This window comes from Lipomyces doorenjongii (assembly GCF_038497915.1).
Source record: "Lipomyces doorenjongii strain NRRL Y-27504 unplaced genomic scaffold V1508scaffold_2, whole genome shotgun sequence".
NCBI classification, from domain to species: Eukaryota; Fungi; Ascomycota; class Lipomycetes; order Lipomycetales; family Lipomycetaceae; genus Lipomyces; species Lipomyces doorenjongii.
Genome location: NW_027118069.1, coordinates 59,723 through 85,867, shown reverse-complemented (window position 1 = coordinate 85,867; position 26,145 = coordinate 59,723). Strand labels below are relative to the sequence as shown.

Here is a 26,145-nt window from a genome sequence, read left to right as displayed (position 1 = left end):
GGGGCGCGATGTCGAACAGGGCAACACAGATTCAAAATCGTAACATTCTAGATAATTCCAGAGACCCCAATACTAATAATCTCTTGCAATACCCATATATACATACAGCCACAAAAAATTAAACCCACTAGAAACTGGGCTTTTATATAAACCTTGTTCAGTCACACAATATATCTAATACCTGAGCAACAAACCCAAATTCTTTTCACCAAAGTCCAGCCAGACTTTATTCACCAAGCGTACCGCGCGATTCCAAATTACAAAGCCGAGAAGAAAAGAGAAAAAGAGCAACCTTGAGCAAATAACGCCCCCGTCTATAAATACAAATTCCGATCTTCATCCTCGCCCATCGTGACAGCGCCGCCATTTTTAACCCACCGGTTCCACATCATCCAGTATGCTTTCTCGATATCCCGTGTCCAGCGCGGCGTATCGAAAATAGCAGCTTTACTCCTTCCCAAAAAAAGCTCTTTGCGTAGACGGAGGAGTTCGCCTGTCGTGCCGCCTGCCGAGCATATCTCAACAGCGCGTTCTTCGTACTGAACTTCAGATGACACAATGAGTCTCTGCGGTAAAGATGCTCCGGCTGTCGATGCGGAAACCACGACAGACGCGGCAATGCGACTGCACATCTTGTGGTCGTAGCGCGGGAACGTGAGAATCGGCGTGCCCGCCCAAATGACGTCCGTCGCAGTAGTATGCGCGTTACACTCGGGCGTGTCGAGGAACAAGTCAGGCACTCGCGACCGCAGCAGATGCGTGTCCTTTCCCGCCACATCGGTAAAGATCACCCGACGGGCTACTTCGGCGCCGGCCCAACGTTCCGCAAACGATAGGAGATGCGTCGAGCCAAGGTCAGGGAACTTCAAAAGCCACAAGATGGCATTTGGCACGCGTGCGAGAATGCGCAGCCAGGTGACGAATATTGATGGGTCGATTTTATACAGCTGGTTAAAATTCGCAAGGATTATGGTCCCGGAAGCAAGATTGGGGAACAGATCGGCACGCATGGTCTCCCGCCTCTGCAGCTCGGTGTTCCATCTCGTGTCGTCATCGGCCTGGATCGAATCGGCTTTCGCGTCTGGTGCGCTCTGGCGATGATCACAGCAGAAAAACGAATTCTTACAAAACACGACGTCCTCGAAATACGCCCAAGAGTTTTGGTTGATACAATCGTGATGACGAAGGATCCGATCCCGATTCTCCGGACGCTGATGGCGAACCGCACTCGATGGCATCGTGACGCTATCAGCGAGTATGTAGTCCGACCACTCCGCTCCCAGTGATCCTGCAAAGCCCATGAACGCGATAGACAGCGGCGCTGGTCTGCAAGCAAAAATTTCGTTCCTGGCGCCGCGGGTAAAGCCATTAAGATTGACGAGAATGTGGATGCCGTCACGCACGATGCGCTCGACAACAGCTTGTGTGCTCCAGGCAGACACGTCGACAAATTCGTTTGCGTCCATTTCGATTTTCTGTCGGTAGGATGTACCGTCGGATGGGGTTGTTGCATAACAAATACCATACACGGGATGTGAAGTACCAATGCTATGTCGATGCAGACCGAACACGCTCTGCATGAGGTGCGAGAGAGGATGATTGTTGAAGTCAGAAGAGATATAGCCGACTTTCAAGTACGGATCTGGGGGTGGAGGTGGCGGATACACATTTGTGGGAAGCCAAGGATACCGCATCGCCGTAACGGAAACGCGAAGAGCCGTTCGGCGAGAAATTTCGCGGACTTGAACGGCTGTAAATGGGATAGTGAACGTATGGAATGGCAGCACGGTCGGAGCAGCTGGTAATGACAATGAATCGGGTAGTTGAGGACGATGATAATTCGGCTTTTCCTCAGTATGACCGCCGCCGTAGAGATCGTTAAACCATCTCCATCGCGCGCGACGGGCCGCGACTTCAAATAACTCAATCAGCTTTGCGCCTTCATCGTGGCCACTCTGCTGGGCGGCATTGAGCTCGCCGAGCCACGGCGTGAGTCGAGGATCATCCATGCCAGCGTATTCGCACGCAAGAACAATCTCCTGCACTATTTTCGTATACTCTGTGCCAATGACTCCGCGGCCCCAAGCAAGCGCAGAGTTGAGCTGAGTGTCGATGATGGTCAAAATACGGGCCATCCACCCTTCCGTACGGTTCAAGCACACATTCCCTTCTGTATCGACGCCACGAATCTCGACTCCGCAACTTCCTCTACCTGTCCAATCGCACACTGAATTAAGCGCGTTTGAAAGCCCGCACGCGGCCTCGTCGAATCCGGGATTGGCCGCAACAGCTCGACGGTAGTATCCGATGGCATCAGCCACGCGTCCCTGGTCTTTGACAGCGTTGGCGAGATTCGCGAGCGCAATGTCAAAATTAGGATCGCAGGCCACAGCACGTTCATACATCGCGACCGCATGCACGAGTCGGCCTTGGTCTTTGAGGAGAGATCCGAGGTTGGTGTATAGGTGTGGATGGCGGGAGTCGAGGGAGAGACCATATCGGTAATATTCGAGAGCGAGACAATGCTCTGTTGGCATTGGCAGCGCTGGCGCGAGAGAGGCGAGCAAAATGCCGATATTGTTTGCGGTGCTTGGACTTGGGTGTAATGCTAGTGAGAGGTAGTATAGTGGGAGGACGTCGAATGCGGAAGGAATGCGGCCCGTTATATGCACGAGCGTGGTGGCATTCGCGGTCTTGCCGTCGGTGCTGGCCTGCTGGTTAGCGTTGCTGCTGTCACCACCGGCCACACCGGCAGCGATGGCATCTTGCAAGATTTTTGCGAGAGTGAGAAGGGTGTTTGCTGTCGTCTGCGCGATTGCTTGGCGATGCTGAGCGTCCGCGACACTACGCATACCCGGTAAATCGCCATCAAACACGTCCGCCAGACACCCTTGCGCTTCATGAGGCGTCAGCAGCAACCTCCCGTTTCTCTTGGACGCGAGGGCCGATCTCGCACGCTGCATTAGCCTTCCAAGTGTTACTTTACTATCCGGGGCGTCATATTCCGGATCCGCGTATCCGGCGGCCAGCGCAAGAACCCTCGCGAACGCGTCTGCAGCCGCGACATGGTTCCCCAGAGCGTACAACAGCGTTCCCTTTGCATGAATGATTGCAAGATACCGCGCGAGGTCTGCGGCGTGGACAGAGGTTGGCACGGCATGCTGCTCGACGTACGCGAGCACGTTGGCTGCATCGACGTATCGGTGTTGCGCGCATAGTAGCGAGAACAAATGGTCGGCTGCGTCCCAGTATGTCGGCCGCAGATGAACTGCGCGTGTCCACCATGCTTCTGCCTCCGCGTTGCGACGCAATGCACGTAACGCGGCCGCAAGATTCGACATTGATTCGACATAGCTGGTGTTGTTGTTAGTTGTCCGTGAGCTCTTTGTAGCGCTGCAGAAATAACAACAACGTACTTTGGATCGACTCGCAGGATGCGATAGTTCCATTCGATGGCCCTAGGCATATCTCCCAGACTCTTCAAGTCGGAAAAAACATGGCATCAGCACACCAATCCACAGGCAACATCTTTTGGTACTGTCAAAAGGATCAAACAGGACAGGGATCACCCACATATGCAATACATCCACCAAGAAGCCACGCCTCCAGTATACTGCTGGTGCGATTTTGTTGCTGCTGCTGCTGCTGCTGCTGCTGCTGATGATGATGCGCGGTGGTTTGCAGAGGCTGGACGTAGCCATGGTCGACCATCTTTGTCGTCCACTCGTCCAGCCGCGTCAACACGCGCCATAGTTCGTCGCGTGAGGTCGAGTGCGGATGGGCCGCGTACCGGTCGTGAGCATGCGCGAGTAGCTGTTGCAGCGAGCTCGTCGTCGGCGCGTTATCTGCCGGGATCAAGTGCGGAGACGGAGGATGGAGGCGGGCTTTATGCGTTGTCGAGGAGACCATGTTGGCGGTTCTGCATTGTCAGGCTGGACGAGGTGATATCAAATGGCACTCGAGACGAGTTCGTGAATAGCCAGGAGTGTGATCGAGCTCGTGGTGCTAACACGACCGTAAACACAAATATCCGCCCAAACAATAGTAATACAAAGCAAGAAGAACAAAGAAAGTAAAGCAGAAAACGAGATTGAGGATCTAGAACTGTGCCATGCGATTTGTGTGGTGGGTAGATAGCGGTGGTGAAAGATTTTGAGCTGACGTTCAGCCGGTTGTCGGCGCGTGCGTGTTCTCTAAGAGTTTAATTTGGAACCAGGCTCATCGTGTCCCAACGAGCCAGCGTAGAGAGAACGACGAAAAAGCGCAATTCTCTCGCAACGACTATTGTAAATCTAAATTTTATGAATTAATTGATAACTAGGATTCAGTTATGTATGACTATTATTTAGAGCTATTTCGTCGTGTATGATGAGCTCATATGTCGTGGGGCCCCAACACGGCAGCGATCTGCAACAGCGTTGCCCGAACTTTGGCGCGGTATTGTCCCAGCCCTTCGGCCGCGGCGCACAGAACTTGCGTCATAGTGCAGCAAAATGATATCTGCTGTTGTGGTGACATGTGCACCTGACAGTGCAGTACTGAAGAGTATGGCGCTGATTCGTGCGAATAGGCTGCGTTTTGGGCCACGCGATATTACAGGGTGACGATCAATGTGCCAGATAGAGGTAAAACCGGATCAGCAACCGTAATTTTGATATGAATATTACTTGAAACATTGTCGTCCATGGATATATCAAGCCGGATCTCCTTCGACACTCGTAATTTGCGGGAAACTCAAAGCAAATCGGGGAACCTGGCTTCTACTATATTCCGTGCATGGAAAGAGAGGTGCGGCATCGGCGCCTTCGCGGCAGCCAGAGCCGCGGAATTATTGCATAGTAAAAGCGAAAAGATTCGTTGTCGCATTTCCTTTTCTGGAGTTGCAATATGGCGCTATTTTTGCAATCTCTTGAGCCCCGCGAGATTAGTGCGACCGTTAACAAGGGCAAAACCCTAGCCAGATGCGCCATCTCCGGCTGTACTCCGGCCTCGCTCATCTATCATCCGGTGTTTTCTACCGCCCGTAGATCCTCTTAGATCGGATCTACGGGCGCTGTGTCACGACAAGTAACGAACGGGAAACTAGGACATATCAGTATATCGTTTGCAACTAATCAGCGCCTAGCAACGTTCGCCAAAGGCAAGTACAAGGATTTGGCAACGCGCTGAAGCGATAACGTCTGCGGCTTGTCTATCAGCCGTGCAGAAAGTTGGCAAGCAGAGATGGACGACAACGGTCACGTCGATGATGCTGATGGCTTATGGCATATCTGAGACTGTGTACTGTTTTGCAAGCGGTGCGCTGACCTTCTCCTTTCTGTTTCGTACCGAAAGTTGGAGTCACAGAAAATCAGCGTTTTGTGAGATCGCGCTATTAAGTTTCAGCTCGGCTAAGCGAATGCCAGATCGCGGGCACCGGGCAATGGCAGACCACATGCTCAATTTAAGGGTTTTGTGACTCACTTGTGCAAAGGCTTGCCGGCGGGATGGATTCGGTTTTACCTGTATAATAGGAATACTTCATTTTATAGCGGCTTTAGTTTGGAAAATAAATATCGCATGATGCAATGGGCTAGGATCTTCAGGCATTAGGGAATAAATAACATAAGGCACTAAGAAGCGGCCAGGTGATGTGGGCGCAGTGCGCACTAGTGTCGTCTGTTGATGTACGCCACGATCTTTCGGCCCCGTGCGATCCCCACACTACTGATGCAGTTGAGCAAAAAAAAAAGGGGGGCGGCACGCAGCGCGTTCGCCAGCGACTCAAATAGCGGCAACGTCAACATGTCATTTAACCAAGCGAAAATTCACCGATCTGATTCGCCTACTGCCACAGATCTAGCACTAAAAGGAAGCTGATGACACAATACCGAATCACATGATAACTTCTACTCTTATCCTGCAACGCTGATCTGCGGCGCATTATCATTCTTAACCAATCGACATCTTGTTCCCCTGAATTTCACATGGACCGGTAGAATAACGGTTTCCTCCATGGCCACCGAAGATCCCTCTCAAAAACTTTCGATCTCACACATTTTTGATGTAAAGAGAGAGAGGATGCAGACCTGCTCCTCCTTGTCGGCCACCGATCTCCATGTCCGACAGAGAAAGAAAGGAGCTCGTTGACGGCAAAGTGACTTGTTTGGCAAGCCACGGTATTATTCCACGGCGACTGCGCGACAGCCAAGCTCGAAAAATCGGGTTTTGACGCTGGTTTCGAGAAACCGTGCCTACGAATTAAACCTTAGACGGGACGCTGCAGCGCCGCATGCACGTCAAAAACAAACACGCTTCAAAAAAGAGCGTTGCCGAACTTTGTTTGTCTGGCCCTCCGGTCGTCAGCGGTAGCACCAAAGTTGCGTCGCGTCGCGTCGTCGTTGGTCGACAGATTAGGACTCCTAAGCGACACAACCGCGAGATGCGACATTATTGTATTACGGTAGTGTAGAGCAAAAAAAATGTGTATGAATGGACGGCTCGGCCACGTCGTCAGGCAGTCTCAACGGCTATCGCCAGCATCGACTGGATTTTCCAACGGTGATGTGCGAGATACCGAAGTGATGCGGTTGGTCGGCTTGTCCTCGGTGGGTGGTGGGCAAGGTGGGTTGAGGGAAGGGCGGCGAGTTGGAACTTCATCAAATTTCTATGTTTGGCCACCAGCAGTTGGCGGATGGGTTCTAATACGACAATAATAATAAAACGACAATAAGAAATGTCGTTTTGTGTATTATTACAGTTGAGTTTAATCGACCTTACGATCCATGAACACCTGCCACAACAGGCAGGCTGCAGCGCTAGTCCAGTACGCACTGCTAAATATCATCTGATTTTATTTTATTTTAGGCACGCCGCCACAAACTGTGTGGGTGGCCGGCTAACGGCTAGTGGGTACTCAGCAACAGACTGGCACGGGGCCCACCGGTGAGGTGATTTCTGGCACCTCTTCTTTTTTAGCATGCCGCTCATATTTTCCATTGCCTTCTGGTCCAATCCAAACCCCCGATCCACCGCCGTGGGTACAATGTGATAGCTGCTGTTTGATCTTATACACTTTGGAATCGATCAGCGTCACAACAATGACACGTACGCTACAATGAGTACCTCATCGAATATTGTACATCTACACATCATATCTTACACAGTCTACCATACAGCGACATTTATCACCTCTTACAATAAAGAAAAAAAACAAGACAAAACGCCATCAGTCTAATACCTCCGTACTAGTTTAGTATTGCACGAGTAACGACCAATTTTATCCCAAAACACACCAAATCTTTGATAAGAGAAAATCTCAACTCCAGTCCTATCTCTAACTCCGGAAACCCAAAAAAATTACATAATCAAACTGTTGATGTTCATTCGCTGATCGCGTAATCGCTGTTCCTCGGCTTCGGCTTCGGCCTGCGCCTGCGCCCGCGCTCGTGCCGCGGCAAACACTGGGTCTTCGGCAGCCCGGGCGTACGTGTACGGATTAGCCTGTGACGTCTCGGCAATGCGGTATGGCGACATCGAGGACGACAGTAAGAGTGCTTGCTTCGAATGGGATTGGGGGACAGGCGAGTCGATCAGGCCGGACAGACTGGCTTTGTATTGGAGTTCGACCGGCTGCGGCGGGAGATTGCCGTACGACGCATAGGGCGATGGGGTTACATACTGGTATTGCCGCGGTTGAGAGTAGCCAGGGGTGTATAGCTGCTGCTGCTGGTGCTGCTGGTGCACTGGGTAGACCGGGAAGGAAGCTTGCTGTGGAACGTACTGCGACGACCGGAAATACTCGTCATCCTCCGACGATGTTGTCGAGGCTGACGTCAGCTTGTCGTCCGGCCCATCAGGAATGAGCGGCGGCGGGGACAGCGGCGGCGGAAGATACGTGGTCGACGGAAGCTGCGCAGGAGACGTGTAGGACACTGTCGACAATGGCGGTGGTTGAATCTGCTGGTGTATTCTCGACGCCGGCAGCGGCGGACTGACACTGCCGTCGTCGGCGGGGCCAGATGACCCCGCCCGACGTCTTCTATTCGCTCCGCCATTCCACCAATTTTTGACTGAGTTGTCGCTCCGGCCAGCCAAGTGCCGGGCAATCTCTGCCCACTTTTTTCCGAACCGGGCGACAAGGGACTCGATCAGCAGACCTTCTTCTGCTGATATAGGCGAGTGGTTGAGCGACGGCTTGAGGTTCTGATGGTATCGCTCGCGGCACTGCTTTGCTGTGCGGGTGGCGAGGAGCTGCGAGATGCGGACCCAGTTTGTGGGACCATGGGTGTTTACTAGATGTAGTAATCTGGCGTCCTCGGCGGCTGACCAGGGGCCGCGACGGTGGGACATTGTTGATTGGGGAAAAAGGAAAGATTGATTTTGGTGATTTTGCAGGCGAGGAGCAGAGCGGATGAGGAGATTTAAAGCATGGGCGACGAGAAGACCAGAGCAAAGTAAGCGCGCGGAGGGTTTAAGCGTAGGACCTCGTGAGAGAAAGTGCGCGCACAGGCCAGGCCACAGCAAGTTAGTGCGACTAGGTACAAACAATCTCGTGGCACCTCTGGAAGGTACGACTCTCGCTTGCACGCAAATCTACCAGCCAAGTCAAAATGCAGTTTTGCAAATCACATCGATCAAACGCCACTCGGTCCGGGTAGCGCATCAATCGACAGCTGTCAACACTTGTGACTATATAACTATACCAAACACTGACCCGGCAAAACGGCACAAGGGTTATTAGCAAAAAAGCAACTCGGCACGCACCACTGCCAAGTTAAAAAGAATTCACGCGTTTACGCGTCCACTCAACGCATCACGCGCCACCACCGCTTGCAAGCACTCCCTCGGCGCTTCTGGAACCTCTTCGCCGTTGGCAGAAACAGTCTGTGCTGCTGGACAGCTGTCTAGTTCAACATGAAATTGACCACGGATTCTCGCCAACTATCCGGAGCTGTTTGTCAGCATCTGAATAGCAGAGTATATTCTGCCGTAATCTGCGCATCTTCGTCTAACTCCCGACGAAACGAGAATAGCCTAAGCGGCAGCCTTGAAAAGTGAGAGACGGCGACTGCAGACTGCAGACCGAGCCTAAACCAAATCCTTCTGCTGTCACTAACCTTAACCCCAAAAACCTTAACTTCACGCATGCCCAGAGCTGCGGGGGGTTCGAGACGACTGGGATTAACTCACCGTGGAGATTCTGTGTATATAGATATAGATGGCATTTTCCTCAAACAGTTGTCAATAATAATGTGGCAGCTCAGCTATGTGAAGGAGTTCCGCGACCCATTGCGCGTCTTACCCGCCACGTGCTTGCGTGCTGCTTGTGCTGCTTGTGCTAACCTGCCGAGTGATCTTCGCTGCAAGAAGGGTACTTTGCCGTACAAATATGGCGTCCCCCCATACAGTCTCTCCGGTAATAGCGTGGCCAACGCCTCAGATAATCCGCATGACGAGTTGTTTTCTTGTAATGCAAGCGACTTGGCCTCCAGACTAAAGTGTATTCGTTCTTGCAACTCATTGCAAGTCGCAGGTGACAACTAACCCTAATCTTTGCCGCCGTTGTATAAGGTGCGAAATACATACTGGCTTCTCTGTCGGCTCCCGAGAGTGGCCCAAGGGGTGGTGGACTGACTCCGTATTCGGGGTCTTGGAAACATCGTCGCTGGAAGATGAGCTGATCACGTTGTTTGCAACGTACCTCTCTCGCCGCGCCGGCACTACAAGATCGTATGATCTATCCCAATCCACCAGACGGCACTGATGACTTATTTCGGTGCATTGGATCCGCTAAGCTTTTGCCGTTTTTTGTGCTTGGCAGATAATTATAGCATATTGGTTGAGGAGAGATGGACTACCCCGTAGAGTTTGTGTTGGAATGCATGAGCCGTTCAAGTTCTCGGACTGGCCGCTTCTATGCTGATGATCAACAGAGCACATTGACACCTACGGAAGCGTTCCCAACATGGTTGCGCTCTTGGTGTCATGCGTCCGTCGTCGATGAGCTGGATGACCTCACCTCTACAAACGAGATCAGCATGGCTGGTGATAAATACCCAGTATACTATGATCAGACTAGCCAGATCGATAATGCATCTCGACTCTAACGCGATGCCGATAACTCTACTAACGCCTTTTGGATCACAAAGTGTATTGCTCGATGGACAATGGACTACCATAATTTATCAAAACGGCCTGCAGTGGAAGGTGGTCAAGCGTATGTACACGCAAACTTCCGGAGCAGAGCCAGTTGATTCCCATGGTGCTAGCTTACGGTCGACGAATATCGTAATATGTAACACGTGAATGTAACGGCACTCTCGTTCGTGACCTCCACAGGCCGCCCCCCAAACACTGAATGCGACAGTTTGAATAAGCCGTCGAGGAGGCGGAAGCAGACTACAGACTCGATGGATCCGATGGGAGCGCAGGATACAACCTTGAACGCCTGCCCGGTTCAGGACCATCTTCCCGAAAATCCCACCGTGGGCAGAGTCATCGCACACCCCGAGCCTCAATGGTATACGCATGAGTAATGCGCAGGACAGATATCCAGTTAGCTTATTCCTGCATGTTAGTCGGATGCTTGTCGGATCATGTGGGCCACTAAGATTAAGACTAGTGCTCGCTTGCCGCACCATCAATCGCACTTACGCGGGCTACCGAGCAGAACATTGGCACTCTGCTATGAGCCGAGTTAACTCCTATACTACACGAATCAGTACAAGCTATATCGGAATTCGCAGAGACATAACGCCTGTATAGCAGTCAGTGGACCGCAGAAAAAGCGTCCTCCACTCCATCGTCACCACAAGGCATATCTGCAGCTTTGGCAAGACGGTCTCGCCACCCGTTCGCTAGCGGAATAACGTTCCGCCCTAGCGCACGCACCTGCCGCATGAAACTCTAAATCCCTGCCGTCCGGAACAGCGCATCAATTGGCAATTCACAAAAATTCAATATAAGGTTTTACGTTGGTCTTGCTCAAGACACAAACTGACCACTCAACCCCGCTGCATCCAACGGCCAGGATCAGTTCGTCAGTGACTGCCCTAGTCGCCCTGCACCGAGTCAAAGTGGAGTCTGGCTTGCAGGCTGGTCGCCTACACTCGGCTCCATTCGGCTCCTTCTCAGCCTAACGAGCAATAAACACAGTACTCGGTCTGACAGAAACAAACTCAAAGGATCACTAGAGTCTTCCCATTGCTTGGAGGGGCAATAATATTACTAATATACACTCGACCATGAGCCAACCAATTCTGTAGAATATGTATGTCAGTTCTATACGTATACCCCGAAAATATCTACACATTTCTACTGTGCTCTATTCCGCATATGCTCAATTTTATACAGCGCGTCGCCGAGTCGCCATCTTCACGGTACGCATACTTGGTAATTCTCGTGATGTCCGGCCCAGTCATGCTTCATACACGAATTGCGGGCATAGTGTTTGGACCGCACCAATTTATGGCCTGACTCCCTGTTAGTCAAAAGAATTGTACCAAGTCGAAGACGACCGTCGACCGATACGCGACTCTGCTAGCAGATGGTTTGTACTAAGTATGTTTATTGTGTCATATAGCAAAGTATTCCCATTTGCCGAAAAAATAGTGGGCGAGGCGAACTGTCCACAGAAACCCTAATCCGTGCCTCCTGCAAGAAGAAAAAGAAAGTCGGACCCTTCGCGCGGCGCGGGCCTCATCTCACCGGCGTTCCGTCGAAATTTCTTATTTTTCCCGGTATTCGCCGTAGTCTAAGATTTCCAGCGATCTATACTTTAACGAGGTACTATATTATAGTCAATGAGCGTTAGGACCGCGGTTAGTGGAGTTCGACCTTTGCTTGGGGCCCGGCTGGTGGTCGGAACAGGAACAGTCACTGCCCGTCGAGTATCGGGATGTCGGGGGACGGGCTTCCGAGAGCAGTACGTCCTTGTTATATTTGTTTATTTGATAAGTAAGATGCTCATTGCGCATCAAATTGAAGAATATATGCGTCTCCCTTCCGACAATTCAGCATAACGCCGGCTGCGCACAAGAAGAAAGCTGTCAAATCCTCGAAATCTTCCAAATCCGACGCCGAACAAGAAGACATTGAAGTCGTCGTCTATAACCCGCAATCATTCAAATCGTCATGCGACGAAATCCTCACGGACTTGAAATCCCAGATTCAGGAAGCCAGAATGGGCAGAGGGGATTTGAAAACCTTGAATCGTCTGAAAATACAGGTTGGCAAGCAGAAAATCGTGTTGGAGAGCTTGGGTCAGGTTAGTATTCGTAGTGGTCGCCATATCGTTGTTTCTGTTTATGATCCTGAGGTGAGTCTGTTTTGTGCTAGGATTAGCCGGCGTGGCTAATTTTGTGTTTCTTTTGTTTCCCAAAGACCGTCAAAGCTGTTTCCGCCGGAATTTTAGCTGCGAATTTGAACATGAATCCGCAGATCGATCCGTCTAATCCGCAGATACTCCTAATCCCTGTTCCTCCACCGACACGTGAATATCGAGAGGCAACAGTCAAGTCTATCAAGTCATTGATCGATGCCGCCCAAAAGTCCGTCCACCACAGGTCTATCCATCAGGAGCGGACGAAGGCTATGGCCGCAGTTAAGCTGATGAAGCAGGCGTCGTATAGCAAAGATATGACTACGAAGCTGGAATCTCAGATTGAGAAGATTAATAAAGAATATCTCGCGAAATTCTCGAAAATGCAGGATGAGGCTACGCAGGCGATTATGAGATCTTAGAATTGTGCCAAATAGATTTTTGTGATGTGATTAGGCGAGCCGGTGTATATATTGGTATTGTACATATTGTCATTAGATTTAGACTATTACCAAGATCAGACCATGGCCATCAGGTGCTGGTAGGTCCGTGATGAAATCCATTGGGATCGATGTTCGATGTCATCGAGACAGACCATGACACATTCCATGCAATCCCTGCACCGCTATTACCAGACGAAACGAGTGTGCCCTTTAAACTCAGCCAGCCGCGCAACATCATGTCTCATCACCCCTTAACAGAGACGTGTTCAAACAGGTCATGCAATATATAGGGCGAGCACGACATTTTAGTTAATAGTCTAGGTCGTGTAAATCTATCGGCAATTCAACCTTTGGTTTAACCCTCGATGGAGTGTAGGTCAACTGTTGATGGCATTTTTATTCACATCGCCTGGGGCGTGTTACCTCGCTCACTACCGGCTGTATAGGCCGTTCTAACTATCCAATTTTTTTTGCATCTGGTCCATAAGTGATATCGCGAAATCCCGGTGAAGAGCTGGCAACGACAGACAACATCTCATGCCGGGCCACTATGAATTACGTTCTTGTTCCCGAAGACTTAACATTACTTTGGTCTCTGTATGGACTTTCACTGATGGCGATAGACACAATATCCATTACTGATGAATCTTGCATTAGTAGAGTACTTTCTAGAACAATTGCTGGTAGAGATGAGGCCTGGAGCTCAAGTCGGTGAGAGGGATGGCAAGTGCGTGATAACTAACCGGTCAGCACTCAGGCTTATAGGAATCATTGGACAGCTCTCCAAGTCGCCCAATTGTCCCACTGTCCAGTGAAGACTATTTCGTACGGATTGGATTTTCTCGGTGCATCACAAACAGAAAGGATGAACGCAACACGGGGATAACTCATGTCAGAGTGGACGGTATCCAATGCTCTGTTTGACGACTTTGGTCTCTCGGTAGATGCAGACGATAAAATGCTTTGACGCGATCCTCTTGGGATAGATGGAAGGGTCCTGGATCCTGTTTGTCGGGATCCAACAGATCAGCGAATTGCATCCTACTGTAGCATTTTCGGCAAGCTCTACAGGCCAGAGGAAAGGAGAACCAAGCTTTGAGACCGACTTTTTGCCTGGAACTGAAATAATGCACGAGATAATTGTCGGACCAGACGCCGCCAAGCCGATGGAGGTGAGCTTTTCTCAATCTACCCTACGCTAAGAAAGGTTATCTCGCAAGCCTGTGGGACAGGAGGTTAAATATAAATGGTGATGCAGCCCAAGCGTTTGCTGAGATATGGATACAAAACGGTCTTAATTTGAATTACGAGCGCTGATTTATGAAATCAGTTTTCACACAAGGGCATCCCATCGGTTCCGATCTCTGGATCAGCCGGTGAGATGGCGCAATAATCCGAAGACAAGGCAATCCGTGACCCGATGATGCTTTTCGTCATGAGATGTATGAGGACTGCGACAGCGGAATCGCAATGTAGGTGAGCCGCAGTTCTGGCAAAAAAGTACCAGTGATAGCGACGACGACAATGTTGTTCTAGCTGTGCCCTACAACCGTCAGTCGACGATAATACAAAGTTTGATCGAATTATTAAAGTGGAAATACAATCCACGAAATGGATAAGAAGGTAACGGAGTTATCCAAACAATTGCAGAGACATTAAAAATACGCTGACGAAACAATATGTTCCCCCATTGATGTTTCGTTGCTGCACATTGCTCTTTCTATTGCTCCGGTAATTCTTTCAATATCAATACTCATTACTGTGTCCTAGTGTCTGTTTTTGGCTTTGCATAGCTGTAATATATGTAGCAGCCGTAATAATTGTTTAAGATTTCGGTGCAGCCTAACGACTGCGAACCTCGTCTCTATATACATATGCCATGCGAGCGCGACGTATATGGTCATTAAGAACGGATATTAATCAACGAAGTTTATAGACTGTCCAGTAGAAATTAAATAAGCATGCATGTGAATTCCTAATTTCGCATCTATGCAGGCACAGAAATTGTAGATGATGTCATTTGTCGACATACATTGAGCTTTCGACGTTCAACCGCTGTCTTCCGTTCTCGCATGCCAATATGCTAGCCAAATTCACCTCACGATAACAAGTCCACCAAATTCAATGGTCTCCTTCTCTCAACTAGCATCTCATCGTCGTCCAGTTCTCCACCTCTACCGCGCCCTTCTGCACCACGCTAACGACCTCGTCAAACACTCAAACGTCATCTGCCCCACCACAAGCCAGCCCCTCACAGCACCAATAACCCACACCGACGCGGTCTTTCTCAAACGAACAATTCGTCGCGGATTCCGCAGAAATCGCCGCCGAATCTCGCTTGCGAAGTGCAAGACACTGCTCAACGACGCCTATGCAGGAGAGCAAAGACTACGCCTAGCCGCCTGCAAATATGATCTGAACGCACTCGTTGGAGTGCACCGACAGATCACGCAAGCAAAAGATCGCGCCGCCTACCACCGCTTCTCATACCGACGCAACCCAACGCGCACGCCAGACGAAAATGAAGCCTACAAAGCCCGCCAGCGCAAAGAAACCTTCATCCGCATGTGGGCGCCCGGCGTGCGGTTCCGGATCCCTGGATTGCCCGATGCCCGTGTCCGTGAGGTTGCGTGGCAGTTTCATCTTAAACGGGAACAGCATCTGCTTGAGCGGAGGAGAAGATATAATGCCTATCATGTTAAGATGCCGCGGCTTTCCTTTTACCAGAACGCATTTAGTTTGCCGATTTTTCAGAAACCCTTGGTGCATAATTATAAGTTAGCGAGGTTTCTAAATAGATTGAGGATAAACAGACAGCTGCTACTCGATCAGATTATGGAGGCAAGGCTGGCAATCTCATATTCTGCCTACGCTGACCTGGATGAAAAATGGACTGGAGAGTTGAGCGGACTGGTTCTAGCGGGTGAAGATACGTTTCTGCAATACGGGAGGGAAAATTTGAAGCTATTAAACAAGCAATTGGAAAATGCCAAAAAATATAGCAGGGACTCTAGAGAAAGGACGCTGAGGCAGCTTGAATTTGCGAAGTTGGAACAGTTGCGGAATCACAGTAAACAGTTCAAACAGCGCTGGCGGTTTACTCCACAAGAGATTGAGCGAGAAGCCTCACTGTTAGAATGACTGCACATGGTATGTAAAGTAGATAATTGCAAATATTACACATAAATATATATGACAAAACAAACCTTTTGTATGTTACAAAATTTATGAAACAAAACGTTCCTCTCTATCCCACTCGGAACCTAGCTGCTCCTCCGCTCATCAATCCACCACCCCTTGCTCGCCCACTCATCAATCCACCCCGCATCGCTCCCCTTCCACCTGACGATGACGCGCCTGGACTATCTCTTCCTACAGGACCGACACTGCCCCGGCTATCGGATCGTTTCGCGGCTCGGCGACGCCTGCTCACGTACGCGAGACCCACTTCTTCATCGTCTACATCTGTATCGTTCGGACTTATCACCTCTTCCGACCCGAAATACAGGACTTTCACTGTGTTGCCAAAACCCACAACGGTCGACCGATGACCAAGCTTGGCGACCGGACCAATATGAGATACTAGCAAGTCCTGTTCGGCTCGGGAACGGTGACCGTGGTTGTGTTGCCGCCGTCTCCTCCGTCCGTTCGACGGTGTCGAATTTGCATCCGCATCATACTCATCATCAGACGACGACTGCCGAAGTCGTCGCGTCACTGACCGCGACTCCCGGAATTCTTCCTCCGGCCGGAGCTCGTACGTGCCGACCGTACCATCCATGCTCATGGTCCAACCTTCCCACTGTTCTTCGACTGTCGCGCGATGATTATCGTACACATATGGCGAGCCATTGCCAGCTACTCCGTTCCAGCCACGCCGTCGTAATCCAGCAGATCTATCGCTATCCACACCAGTTGAAGTGTCAAGACTAAATTGGCCTTTCCGTCGGATGCCCATAACCATATTAATATCAGTCACTTCCCAGCCAGAGACTTTGTCCAACCAGTGCTGACGCTCTAAAACACCTTCAAAACCGATACATCGTCGTTCTCGAAGATCTCGCTCGACACGCAAGCAAATATTTCGTCGTGCCCGATTACTGTTTATATATGAATGCATCATCAGCAATCCCGATTCTCGCTCGCAATACAAAATGCAAAGAGAGGCGATCGTAGAGCAACCACAGAATGGACAATGCTGCGTATGGTCATGAAACGCCCGCAGTGTACCTCGTCTATAAGGAGCGATCTGGAATACTTTGACTATGGTACCGGTTTGCACATCTATTAGGTCGACCAAAATACCTCTTGCGCGCAGGACCATACCGATTTGTGGAAGACTAATAATTGTGGTGCTGTCATTAGAAGAAGTCAGAGGATTCGGCATCTCTGCCGGAGCCATAATCTGCCCGGTATTCTGCTGCTCCATGGTTACAATAACGCCCGGCAGAAGTTGCAGTGCCTGTGTCACCCAAGTTGTCCGGATGAGCATCGTCATTATCACGGCTCCGTCCTTCGTGACCGATACAATCCGCTTCGGAAGTCGTGGTGTGAAAAGCTTCTCGGCACAAACTAGCGGCACCTCCGAAATCCTATGCTCAAACACAATACCACCTGAATCTGTTGCGACCTGATACAGCATCCCGTTTCTGCCGACAATAACAAGGTTCACTCGAGTGACCATGCCCGGCACTTTCTCCGTTAGGAATAATATCGTTGCTGGTGCCGCGGCTACTAGGCCTGGCAATTCGACCGACCACACGAACCGGGACGTCGCGATACTCCAGCAATGGACAGTTCCTGACTTCCCGCAAATTGCGAGGAACTTGCCGTCCATGTCCAACGCGATCGAGGTCACCGGCCACGACTCCGGTGAAAGTGAGACCTTGCTTGGCTTCTGTCGGCGCCGCAAGTTGACTTGCCATAGCAGAATCTTATGGTCTAATCCAACTGATGCCACAATACCGTTTGCTGATGTTGCAAGCTTCACAACATCCAAGCTATGGGAGCCCGATAAATCCTTCGTAACAAACACGGGACCGGAACTTAAACGGGGATCGACAACGTGTTCGTCTCGAACCTCACGCAGCATGTGCTCCAGCAATAACGCGGTAGTAGCTAATGACAGCATAATGACAAAAATGAACTGCGTGACGTATCCAGCTGATGGGAACGATAGGGTGCGTATCACGTTGTCTGATCGTGATGACGATGTTAACGTGAAGTAAACGGGCTCGAAGAACTCCACTGCGAAAGAGCTTCGCTGTGGTGCAAGAGTCGCTAATATGTTCTCGCCAACCAGATATTCATGAACGCGATACCAATATTGACAATTCTTAGGTTGACCAGTAACACTAGAGCCCAGTATTGAATTAAGGACAGATGTCACAAATGGATGAGTCCAAGGCATATGATTTAATATCGAGAAATAATCCGTGTCTCGCATGTAGTGAAGCTGCATTGCTACAAGAAAGCAACCAGTCGTTGCAGTGCCTGCCGTAGTCGTAGTCGGCACACTCCCTTCCCAAAAGTATGAAAAGATCTTCGGGAACGGATTCCAAGATAAGCTGTCATTCGATATTAATTCTTCCTCTTCTGAATCATCTGCGTCATTGGTCGGCGCTCCTAAACTTGTCTGTATAAGATCCTCTAATTCTAGTCGACGAACATCAATGGACAGGATGGCGAGAAAATATGTCATATGGAGGAAATAGTCTATAATTGTGGCAATTATTGCAAACGTGCAGAATTGCCGTATTGGCGATCCCGATATACATATAGCGAATAGAAATAGGCAGACGTTGCACGCTGTTGTGGCCGTTGACAAAAACCCCACCTTTCCTAACGCAGTGCCGATCCGCACTGTTGCCGGTTGTTCTGGCTTCGTGTACGACAATGCGTTGACAAGGCGAAACATGTTTTCTGTACTGAGCACAATGAATACGAACGGAAATGAATGTTTGGGAATCATTGAGATATCCATGTGCCCAAAGTAAATGATTGTCGATGCACCAATCATTGATAGTGCCATCTACAACGACTTAGAGCAGTTTTAGCATTTCATAACAACATCACGTACCTCGACAGAGAAAGCTATGAAGAGACCAACCCGCGACCGTATAGCATGCATCCGTTGCAGCGACGATACAATATAGAATAAGATCAGGAAATAGCTTACCAGCAGTATGGTGTTGCCGCGGTGCGATAACGGACTCAAACAGTGCAAATATTCTAGCCGACTTTTATGACTATTGCTACTTTCGACATCATACTCCAGAATGGTGCGCGTTGAATTTGCGACTCGTAGGTCTTTCACATTGCGATCCCATATTTCTGAAACGCTGAAATTCGAAGAGTTGGGTCGATAGAACAATGATATAACCAAGGCATCGCAGCAGGCAAGTCTTCCGTCGTTGAAATGCAGTCCTGCCAGTACTGATTGCGGAGGTATGTAGTCGTCTTCTATCTGATTGTCACCATCAAGGACTGCATGAAGATTGATGGTGGACAGAGGATCCTCATCCAGTTTAAACTTCTCAATTGCATTGTCCCAATAAGCGGTCGGCGATACCAATACGCTTTCATTCATCGGAATCCCATCTGTTAATCTTTCTTGAACTTCCCATGCCAGATCAAAGACAGCTCTCTGCAGTGCCGCATCGTTGCTTCCTCGAATCCATGCCTGCTTTACTGCGATGTCGGCAGTTACACTGCAAAATTCTTTAATGAAAGATCCGGCAGTCGAACCACACTGGAGCCTCGAGACAGACGGCGACACATTCTCCGAAGGTCGAGAAACAGCACCACTTGCCACAGCATACAACACTGGGTACGACAGTGCTAGCGCAATAACTGCGGACCAAAGAATAAAAGACTGGGGCGAACGAACGACTGTGACAGCGTACCGCTGAAACAGCCGATAAAGCTCGTGCGCCGGGGTCAAATCATTTGCGTATTTTGTCCCGCGAGAAAGTGCCAGGACAGTCGTCCTGAGCTATGTTGAAGATAAGCATGCTAGTCAATCACGGTGAATCACATCTGATCGGCTGGACTGCCAACTTCCACACCGCACAAAATGCAAGCACGTACCATTGTTGCACTACCAATTGCATGCAATGGAGACGATTAGACTCGTCTGGTCTGTGGTCTATATTGTAACAATGATTAGGAGTCGTGTCTTAGTGGTTTATAGGCGGTGTGTCAAGATATACTTTGTTGCTTGAAGAACGGGCCTTAAGCCTACCAAGACGATCCATAACCTGACCCGATGAAATGTGTGGATCTAACCCTAACTAACCCCGCTCGGATCTAAAATACTGCTTGAGAGAGTTAACGGGTCAAATTTTTTCTAGAGGTCAGCCGGGACCCATAACCGAGACTTTTTAAGTTCAATGCTATGAAATGAAGTACGGCAACTTATCATAGACTGCTAACTGCGCTACACAATTCAAATATTGTGCCGTGTCAGTCCGACTGCCAGCCAGAGTAGAGCACGTATGACGGTAATATGTACTCCTCGATAGGCGATAATTAGGTCAAATTTAATCTCAGTTCACAATGTCGTTCAATACAGTAAAGTTATGAGTAGTTTGAGTACCGCTGGCGGGATAATAATTCAGTTTCAAACATCAGATTTTGTCAGATATCATCAATTTACATTTTGAAAATACGACCATCTAGCTGCTACAAATGAACGGTCCTGGTTGCGCTGCCGAGCAAGTATAGGATGAAAGTCGACGACCGTTTCGACTTTACGTGTAGTTACAAATAAATTTACAAAATATCAACAATGAAACTTTCTAAATAATACAAAAGAACTTCATGTATCGGAGCTGCGCATCTATCGTCTGGGAAGGCCTCTACCCCTTCCACGAGGAGGGGCTGCAGGCTGTGAGCTTTCCTCATTCTAGTCAGAGTTAGTATCTCCCCGTTTTGGGTCAGAATATTGCATACCTTAACCGTCTCATCGACTGACAAAATTAAGCATGCAGCTTCCGCGGCTGACTGGATGGCGTTTATCTTCACTAATGCAGGTTCCCACACAAACTTCTCCAAGTTATTAGATATATCCTCAGAATCGAAATCGACACCAGCCCATATTTCTCCCCGCGAATGACGCATTCGCAAGCGGTTCAGCAAATCGGTCGCATCAAAACCGGCATTATCGCATAACTGTCGTGGAATAACTTCGAGGGCCTTAGCGAAAGCCGCCACAACAAGTTGCTGCTTGCCTGCAATTGTCCGCGAATAATCACGTAGATACTTAGAAACGTCCATCTCCAGCGCACCACCTCCAGCAACGATAGAATTATTCTTGACTGATCGTTTCACGATCATGATGGCATCATGTAGAGATCGTTCAACCTCCTCAATGAACTGCTCTGCCCCACCTCTAAGAATCAACGTGCAAGTCTTCGCCTTGGGACACCCGGTAAACAAGTTGTACCTTTCACCTCCTATCTGACGTTCCTCGAATTTCTCGCACGTACCAAGATATTCTGGCTTGATATCCGAGCACGTAGACTGAATGCTTCCACCAACTGCCTGGACAACACGCTCCATATCGTCAGCGCTAACTCGACCAGCGCAGAATATATCTCTATCAGCGAAATACTGAGTTGCCAAGTCGCCAATGGGCAGCTTTGACAACACAATCGTCGCTCCAGTGTTGTAGATAGCCTCTAGCTTGTCATATATAATCTTCCATTCTGCGTCCACAATGGCTTGGTACTCTGAGACTTGCTCAACTCGAACTTCCGCGTTGTCCTTTTCGGCTTTGAGTTCCAATTCAACATTCAAGCAGACAATAGTTGGGTTGGAGAACGATTTTGGCTGCTGCTCAAAGCCAGCATATGAGAAAGTCTTCTTGAATGCGACTCCGGATACAAGGAAAGAGTCTTCAAGACCGCCACCAGGAACTTTTTTAACGCCAATTAAACTCTCGTCTAAATCATCCTGATCCAAAGTGAGAACGGCATCGACAGCCATCTTGGTGAACAGAGCCGAATTCTGGTGAATTAGCTTCGACGACATGGCGGTAGCAGCACATTTCTCCAATAATGATCGAAACTCACTATTCCCTGTTAGCCAACCAAATATACTGGGAGAGCCGTTTACCACTTACGCTTCGTTCGAGCGATCTATGTGCACAGCCAGCTCTTTGATCTTGTTAACAGCTAACTGAGCAGCTTTTCGATAGCCCTTGGTGAGGATGTGTGTCGAAACGCCCTCCTCTACAAAAGCTTTGCTCTCACGCAAAAGCTCCCCCGCAAGGATGGTGACACTCGTCGTACCATCACCGACCTCAGCATCCTGTGAGCGTGAGATGTCGACAAGAACCTTGGCAGCCGGGTGAACGACATCCAGAAGCTTCAGAATTGTCGCACTATAAATATTTATTAGCTGCCATAATCATTGCCGAAGCGGCATCAGTGACCAACTTACCCATCGTTTGAGATAGTCGTATCGCCGTTAGATCCAACAATCTAGATATTGATTCAGTTAGTCAACCATATTATATGCCATATACAGAGCATGCAACTACATACCAATATATCAGATCCCAATGGGCCCAAAGTAGGTCGGATTGTATCCTGAATAGCCAAGCACGCATTGATGTTGCTGATAATCTGACCACGTCCCTGGGAGGTGTCAGTTCCTTCCTTAAGAACGACAATTGTAGGAGTCTGGCCGCCGAAATTCATCGTGGTTTGGTTGCAATTAAATCGATCGACCGCTTTGTTGAACAATGATCAGAGAATGGTAACGAGACGCGTCTGCAGGAAAGTGAGGGAAAATTATTGCTTAGTGCGATAGGTGTGACTTCCTGTGGCGCAAAATGTGGCTTAGACCGACAATGCAGTTCGCTGGGCGACACATCTGAATCGCGTAGCATCATGGACGCGTCTGCATGACAATCACTGACTTGCTGGCATATTTTATTATAAATACAGTCGTACGTTGTTAGCATGATAAATATGTTATCAGAGTGAGTAAAAGAATTGTTTCAGCTGAGAGATACTAATATGATATATCTCGATTAGGCCGAACGTAAATATTCAGGATATTAGTGACTCAGACCGGCGCGAAAGACGAACCAAACCACATATCAGTAATCTTAACGAGAGATTCAATTTACGTGACGATTTGCGAGATTTGGAAGATAATCTGGGTCTACATAGAGGTGGAGCAGACTCGCCTTTGTGTGGAGCAAGAAGACATTATAGATTGGATCCTCGAGCATTGAGGAAAGCCCTTCTCAGCCATATTGAACAATATGGGGACAACAATGAGTATTATATCGACGACGGCGATAGCGACAATGGCAATATTTTTTCGGAGACTGATGGTACGTGTCTGAATTTGAGGGATGAGAGTGTCATTTTTGCAAACGATTCGAAACCCACATTTGGTAATCGACTGTACAATTGGACGAGGGGAGCTGTCAGTAAAATTCGAGAAAATATTTGTTTGGGTGGTCGATCCACAAAGCCAGAGTACGAAGTAGGACGATTTTACAGGACACATAGGCGTGTGCCAGCAGATACAGTACAACTGGTAAACCGCAGAGTTGGTTCGCCTTTTTCATTATCCTTGAACGGAATAGTTTCAATAAAACTTCCATCACCTGACGTGCGACATGGTCATTCGAGTTATAGCGCACGGAGCAAGTCTGCCGTACGTGGCGACGATAGGAGTTGTTTTGAAGCCATCTTGGGTTAGTATTTCCACACGACTGCTTCTGGTTTAGCCTCTGTTGTGATACCCCCTGCGCTGCTATTATTACGGTCTACATACTAAAATAGAATAATACTACACATAGCTAGGAAGGTTGACCGGCTACTTCAGATTCTGTAGTAATAAAATAGTATATTAAAGCTGTAATTGCGTTTCGTCTTAGAACAAACCCGACAAAAATACCACAGGATGACAGACACATTCATTTCTACAGTTTCGTTACGTAATATATCAAACCTATGGAGTGTACAAATAACTTTCAGTTATTAATTATCTTCAGGCACTTCCCCTTGGTATGACCCCGACTCTTCTTCCGGTGCTTACCTGTGTTACCATCATTACGTCCTGAATATTAAGCGCAACACTAAACTTACGTATTAATCTCTTCTTCTTCCGACCCGTCGTATAAGTAGCCTTCGTCAGATGGATCCTCCCCAACGCCGACAATCGATTCGACATCATAAGCAGTGCTATCCCCCGAATTTTCATGAGCAACGTCTGCGCGAGCAACATTAGCTGGACTGCTACTGACAGTTTTACAAATGTCTCAATCCCGTTTACAATTTCCTCGTTGTCGAGCACGATTGCAGAATCATCTCGATAAGAAGTAGCCGGTAACCCTTCCTCGCCAAATGTATCTTCCGAGGAATTGATATGAAGAATGTAAAAAGTTCGTTTTTATATCGGCATTATCAGCTGTAGTATCTGCATCATAGCTGTCGACTCATCGAGTCCATCTTTATCTGCATCGTAGCTGTCGTCATTTTTTGGCAAATATATTATATTTTGAATAGGAGACAGAATCGCAACCGAAGAAGGTATTTTTGAGAGTCGTAGTTTCCGCCCTGAAGTTAGACGTGACAGACTCCTCGCCGGAACCACGTATCCTAGAAAAGTTCGTCGTACCCCGCGACGGCTAATGGGTTCGACACGTCAGGACAGTTGAAGGTGCACCGATAAGAATTAGCTGACGCTTGCGTTTCCAAAGGTTACAGACTGAAGGCACGTGCTGAATTCCATATCAGAATTACTGGAATCAACTGAGGTGCAGCGCGAGCAGTCATGAATATCAGGTACAAAGCATCAATTCGTTTCGTTTCGGCGCTTGATCCAGTGAGCTGTCAGACCCATCCAATGTGCTACCCTCAGTCATAAACCAAACCTGTTTCTCCTCTTCGGCCTCAATAATTAATTCAGTCGACATATGTGTAGGTGCACTATAGCCGAGAATAAGCTACGCTGTATACAATTTCTAATAACGTGCTTGTATATATGCTGCGATATGACTACACTGTTGTGATTGCATTCATCAAAGTGCAGGGAATCTTGTAATATTCGGACCGGCAACCAGCTGAATTCAGCTGGTAAAGCTTTCCGATGAGAAACCATTCTTCTACTCTGATATTAACTGACAGACATCGCTCAATGGCTAGTAATACCTCATGTTAATTCAAGATTAATCAGTTACATAATACATTGCTGATTGGGTGACATGCCTCATAATATCGTGCGGCTCAATATAGTCACCTAACCCATCGCTTTTCTGCTAATGGAGCCTTGCAAGTGTACAGTTTTTCCTCATCGACAACACGTCAACGTACGTTGGCATTCCTATATAGCATTGCGCAGATAGCAATGGCCAATCTGTGGATAGCAGCATCAGATAATAATCTACCAGTTATACGGGCACTTTTTGCGACAAAGGCACACACGCCGAATGATCGTGATGCCCACGGATATACACCACTCCATGCAGCTGCATCATATTCGCACATCGAGTTGCTCCGGTATTTAGTCTCAGAGGGTGGAAATGTAAATATTACAGACGAAGATAGCGAGACACCGTTGTTTGTTGTTGAGACTGTGGAAGCAGCCAAAGTACTAATTGAGGAATTGGGTGCTGATTGGAAACATAAGAATTCGGAAGGGGCTACTGCACGAGAGAAGTTTGAGAAGGAGATCGAGGAAGATGGTGAATCGCTCGAAGGCGTCGTTGAGTACTTAAAGGGCCTGGAAGATGGCGAATCTGCATCTAATGGATTAGAAGAAGAGCTGAGAGATACAATTCCAGATGGCACGAATGTACGACTGGCTTTTGAGAGAGTATTGGAGGAGGAATTGGACAATGAGCAGATCGAGGAACGAAGGCAAAAAATAGAAGAATTGCTCGAATCAGATAATCCTGAGGAAGGGATTATGCAACTAGTCGAAGAGGCCGTTCGATTGCAGTTATCGGAGGGGACTCAATCAAGTTATTCCTCAAGATTTGTGCGGCAGCGCGTGGAATCAGAGGAAAAGGAGGATTCAGGAGAATAGAATATGACAAAAATAGGGTAATTCTGTAAGATAGCGCGAGGAATTGGAAAATACTGCTGCATTTCTTGTGTATAATAAATTGTCAGTGCTCGTCTATAGCCATTATCGATTTCTGCGGTCAGGTCGACGGTGATATATCTTGTTATTTGTGTACTCTGGTGTACTGCTACTGATATATTGAATGCTGTTGCCAAGGTGTTGTACACGGCATTTCAGCATCGGGACGATAAAGTTTACACCGACAGAAAATTTGAGCCGCTCGAGCAATGAATAATTCGATAAAAAAAACACAGGGTCATTCCCACTGATTCAGCCATAAGGGTAATGACAATCGAAAACAGTACCGTT

General features: G+C 48.6%; 9 protein-coding genes across 9 annotated transcripts; 4 read left to right on the top strand and 5 right to left on the bottom strand.

The window, feature by feature from the left end:
* Positions 1–38: 38 nt before the first annotated feature.
* On the bottom strand, positions 39–4,282 carry V1508DRAFT_408435 (glycosyl transferase family 41-domain-containing protein). Its single transcript, XM_066939008.1, has 3 exons — positions 3,574–4,282; positions 3,417–3,478; positions 39–3,354 (listed from the first exon to the last, which is right to left on the bottom strand). Exons 1-3 carry the CDS (start codon positions 3,907–3,909, stop codon positions 315–317), a joined length of 3,438 nt encoding a protein of 1,145 aa, XP_066798697.1. The 5' UTR covers positions 3,910–4,282; the 3' UTR covers positions 39–314.
* Positions 4,283–6,921: 2,639 nt separating this feature from the next.
* Positions 6,922–8,411, bottom strand: V1508DRAFT_408432 (uncharacterized protein). Its single transcript, XM_066939007.1, has one exon. It carries the CDS (start codon positions 8,329–8,331, stop codon positions 7,339–7,341), a length of 993 nt encoding a protein of 330 aa, XP_066798696.1. The 5' UTR covers positions 8,332–8,411; the 3' UTR covers positions 6,922–7,338.
* Positions 8,412–11,783: 3,372 nt separating this feature from the next.
* V1508DRAFT_446437 (ribosome recycling factor-domain-containing protein) lies at positions 11,784–13,054 on the top strand (the record flags this gene model as incomplete). Its single annotated transcript, XM_066942431.1, has 3 exons — positions 11,784–11,905; positions 11,968–12,298; positions 12,364–13,054. The coding sequence occupies 3 exons, from the start codon at positions 11,784–11,786 to the stop codon at positions 12,721–12,723; spliced, it is 813 nt and encodes a 270-aa protein (XP_066798695.1). The 3' UTR covers positions 12,724–13,054.
* Positions 13,055–14,868: 1,814 nt separating this feature from the next.
* V1508DRAFT_429725 (uncharacterized protein) lies at positions 14,869–15,885 on the top strand (the record flags this gene model as incomplete). Its single annotated transcript, XM_066941897.1, has 1 exon — positions 14,869–15,885. The coding sequence occupies one exon, from the start codon at positions 14,869–14,871 to the stop codon at positions 15,883–15,885; it is 1,017 nt and encodes a 338-aa protein (XP_066798694.1).
* A 53-nt stretch (positions 15,886–15,938) lies between these two features.
* On the bottom strand, positions 15,939–20,219 carry V1508DRAFT_96242 (sterol-sensing domain of SREBP cleavage-activation-domain-containing protein). The gene is made up of 3 exons (XM_066943129.1): positions 19,834–20,219; positions 18,824–19,738; positions 15,939–18,775 (listed from the first exon to the last, which is right to left on the bottom strand). The coding sequence occupies exons 1-3, from the start codon at positions 19,834–19,836 to the stop codon at positions 15,992–15,994; spliced, it is 3,702 nt and encodes a 1,233-aa protein (XP_066798693.1). The 5' UTR covers positions 19,837–20,219; the 3' UTR covers positions 15,939–15,991.
* A 121-nt stretch (positions 20,220–20,340) lies between these two features.
* Positions 20,341–22,578, bottom strand: V1508DRAFT_363465 (chaperonin Cpn60/TCP-1 family). The gene is made up of 5 exons (XM_066937269.1): positions 22,293–22,578; positions 22,189–22,229; positions 21,869–22,129; positions 20,698–21,817; positions 20,341–20,650 (listed from the first exon to the last, which is right to left on the bottom strand). Exons 1-5 carry the CDS (start codon positions 22,446–22,448, stop codon positions 20,585–20,587), a joined length of 1,644 nt encoding a protein of 547 aa, XP_066798692.1. The 5' UTR covers positions 22,449–22,578; the 3' UTR covers positions 20,341–20,584.
* A 30-nt stretch (positions 22,579–22,608) lies between these two features.
* On the top strand, positions 22,609–23,614 carry V1508DRAFT_408412 (uncharacterized protein). The gene is made up of 2 exons (XM_066939006.1): positions 22,609–22,732; positions 22,788–23,614. Exons 1-2 carry the CDS (start codon positions 22,713–22,715, stop codon positions 23,464–23,466), a joined length of 699 nt encoding a protein of 232 aa, XP_066798691.1. The 5' UTR covers positions 22,609–22,712; the 3' UTR covers positions 23,467–23,614.
* A 7-nt stretch (positions 23,615–23,621) lies between these two features.
* On the bottom strand, positions 23,622–24,957 carry V1508DRAFT_453136 (uncharacterized protein). Its single transcript, XM_066942534.1, has 6 exons — positions 24,742–24,957; positions 24,559–24,715; positions 24,479–24,521; positions 24,292–24,397; positions 24,014–24,105; positions 23,622–23,951 (listed from the first exon to the last, which is right to left on the bottom strand). The coding sequence occupies exons 1-6, from the start codon at positions 24,868–24,870 to the stop codon at positions 23,852–23,854; spliced, it is 627 nt and encodes a 208-aa protein (XP_066798690.1). The 5' UTR covers positions 24,871–24,957; the 3' UTR covers positions 23,622–23,851.
* On the top strand, positions 24,958–25,851 carry V1508DRAFT_408405 (ankyrin repeat-containing domain protein). Its single transcript, XM_066939005.1, has one exon. The coding sequence runs from the start codon at positions 25,117–25,119 to the stop codon at positions 25,795–25,797; it is 681 nt and encodes a 226-aa protein (XP_066798689.1). The 5' UTR covers positions 24,958–25,116; the 3' UTR covers positions 25,798–25,851.
* The last annotated feature ends 294 nt before the right edge of the window (positions 25,852–26,145 follow it).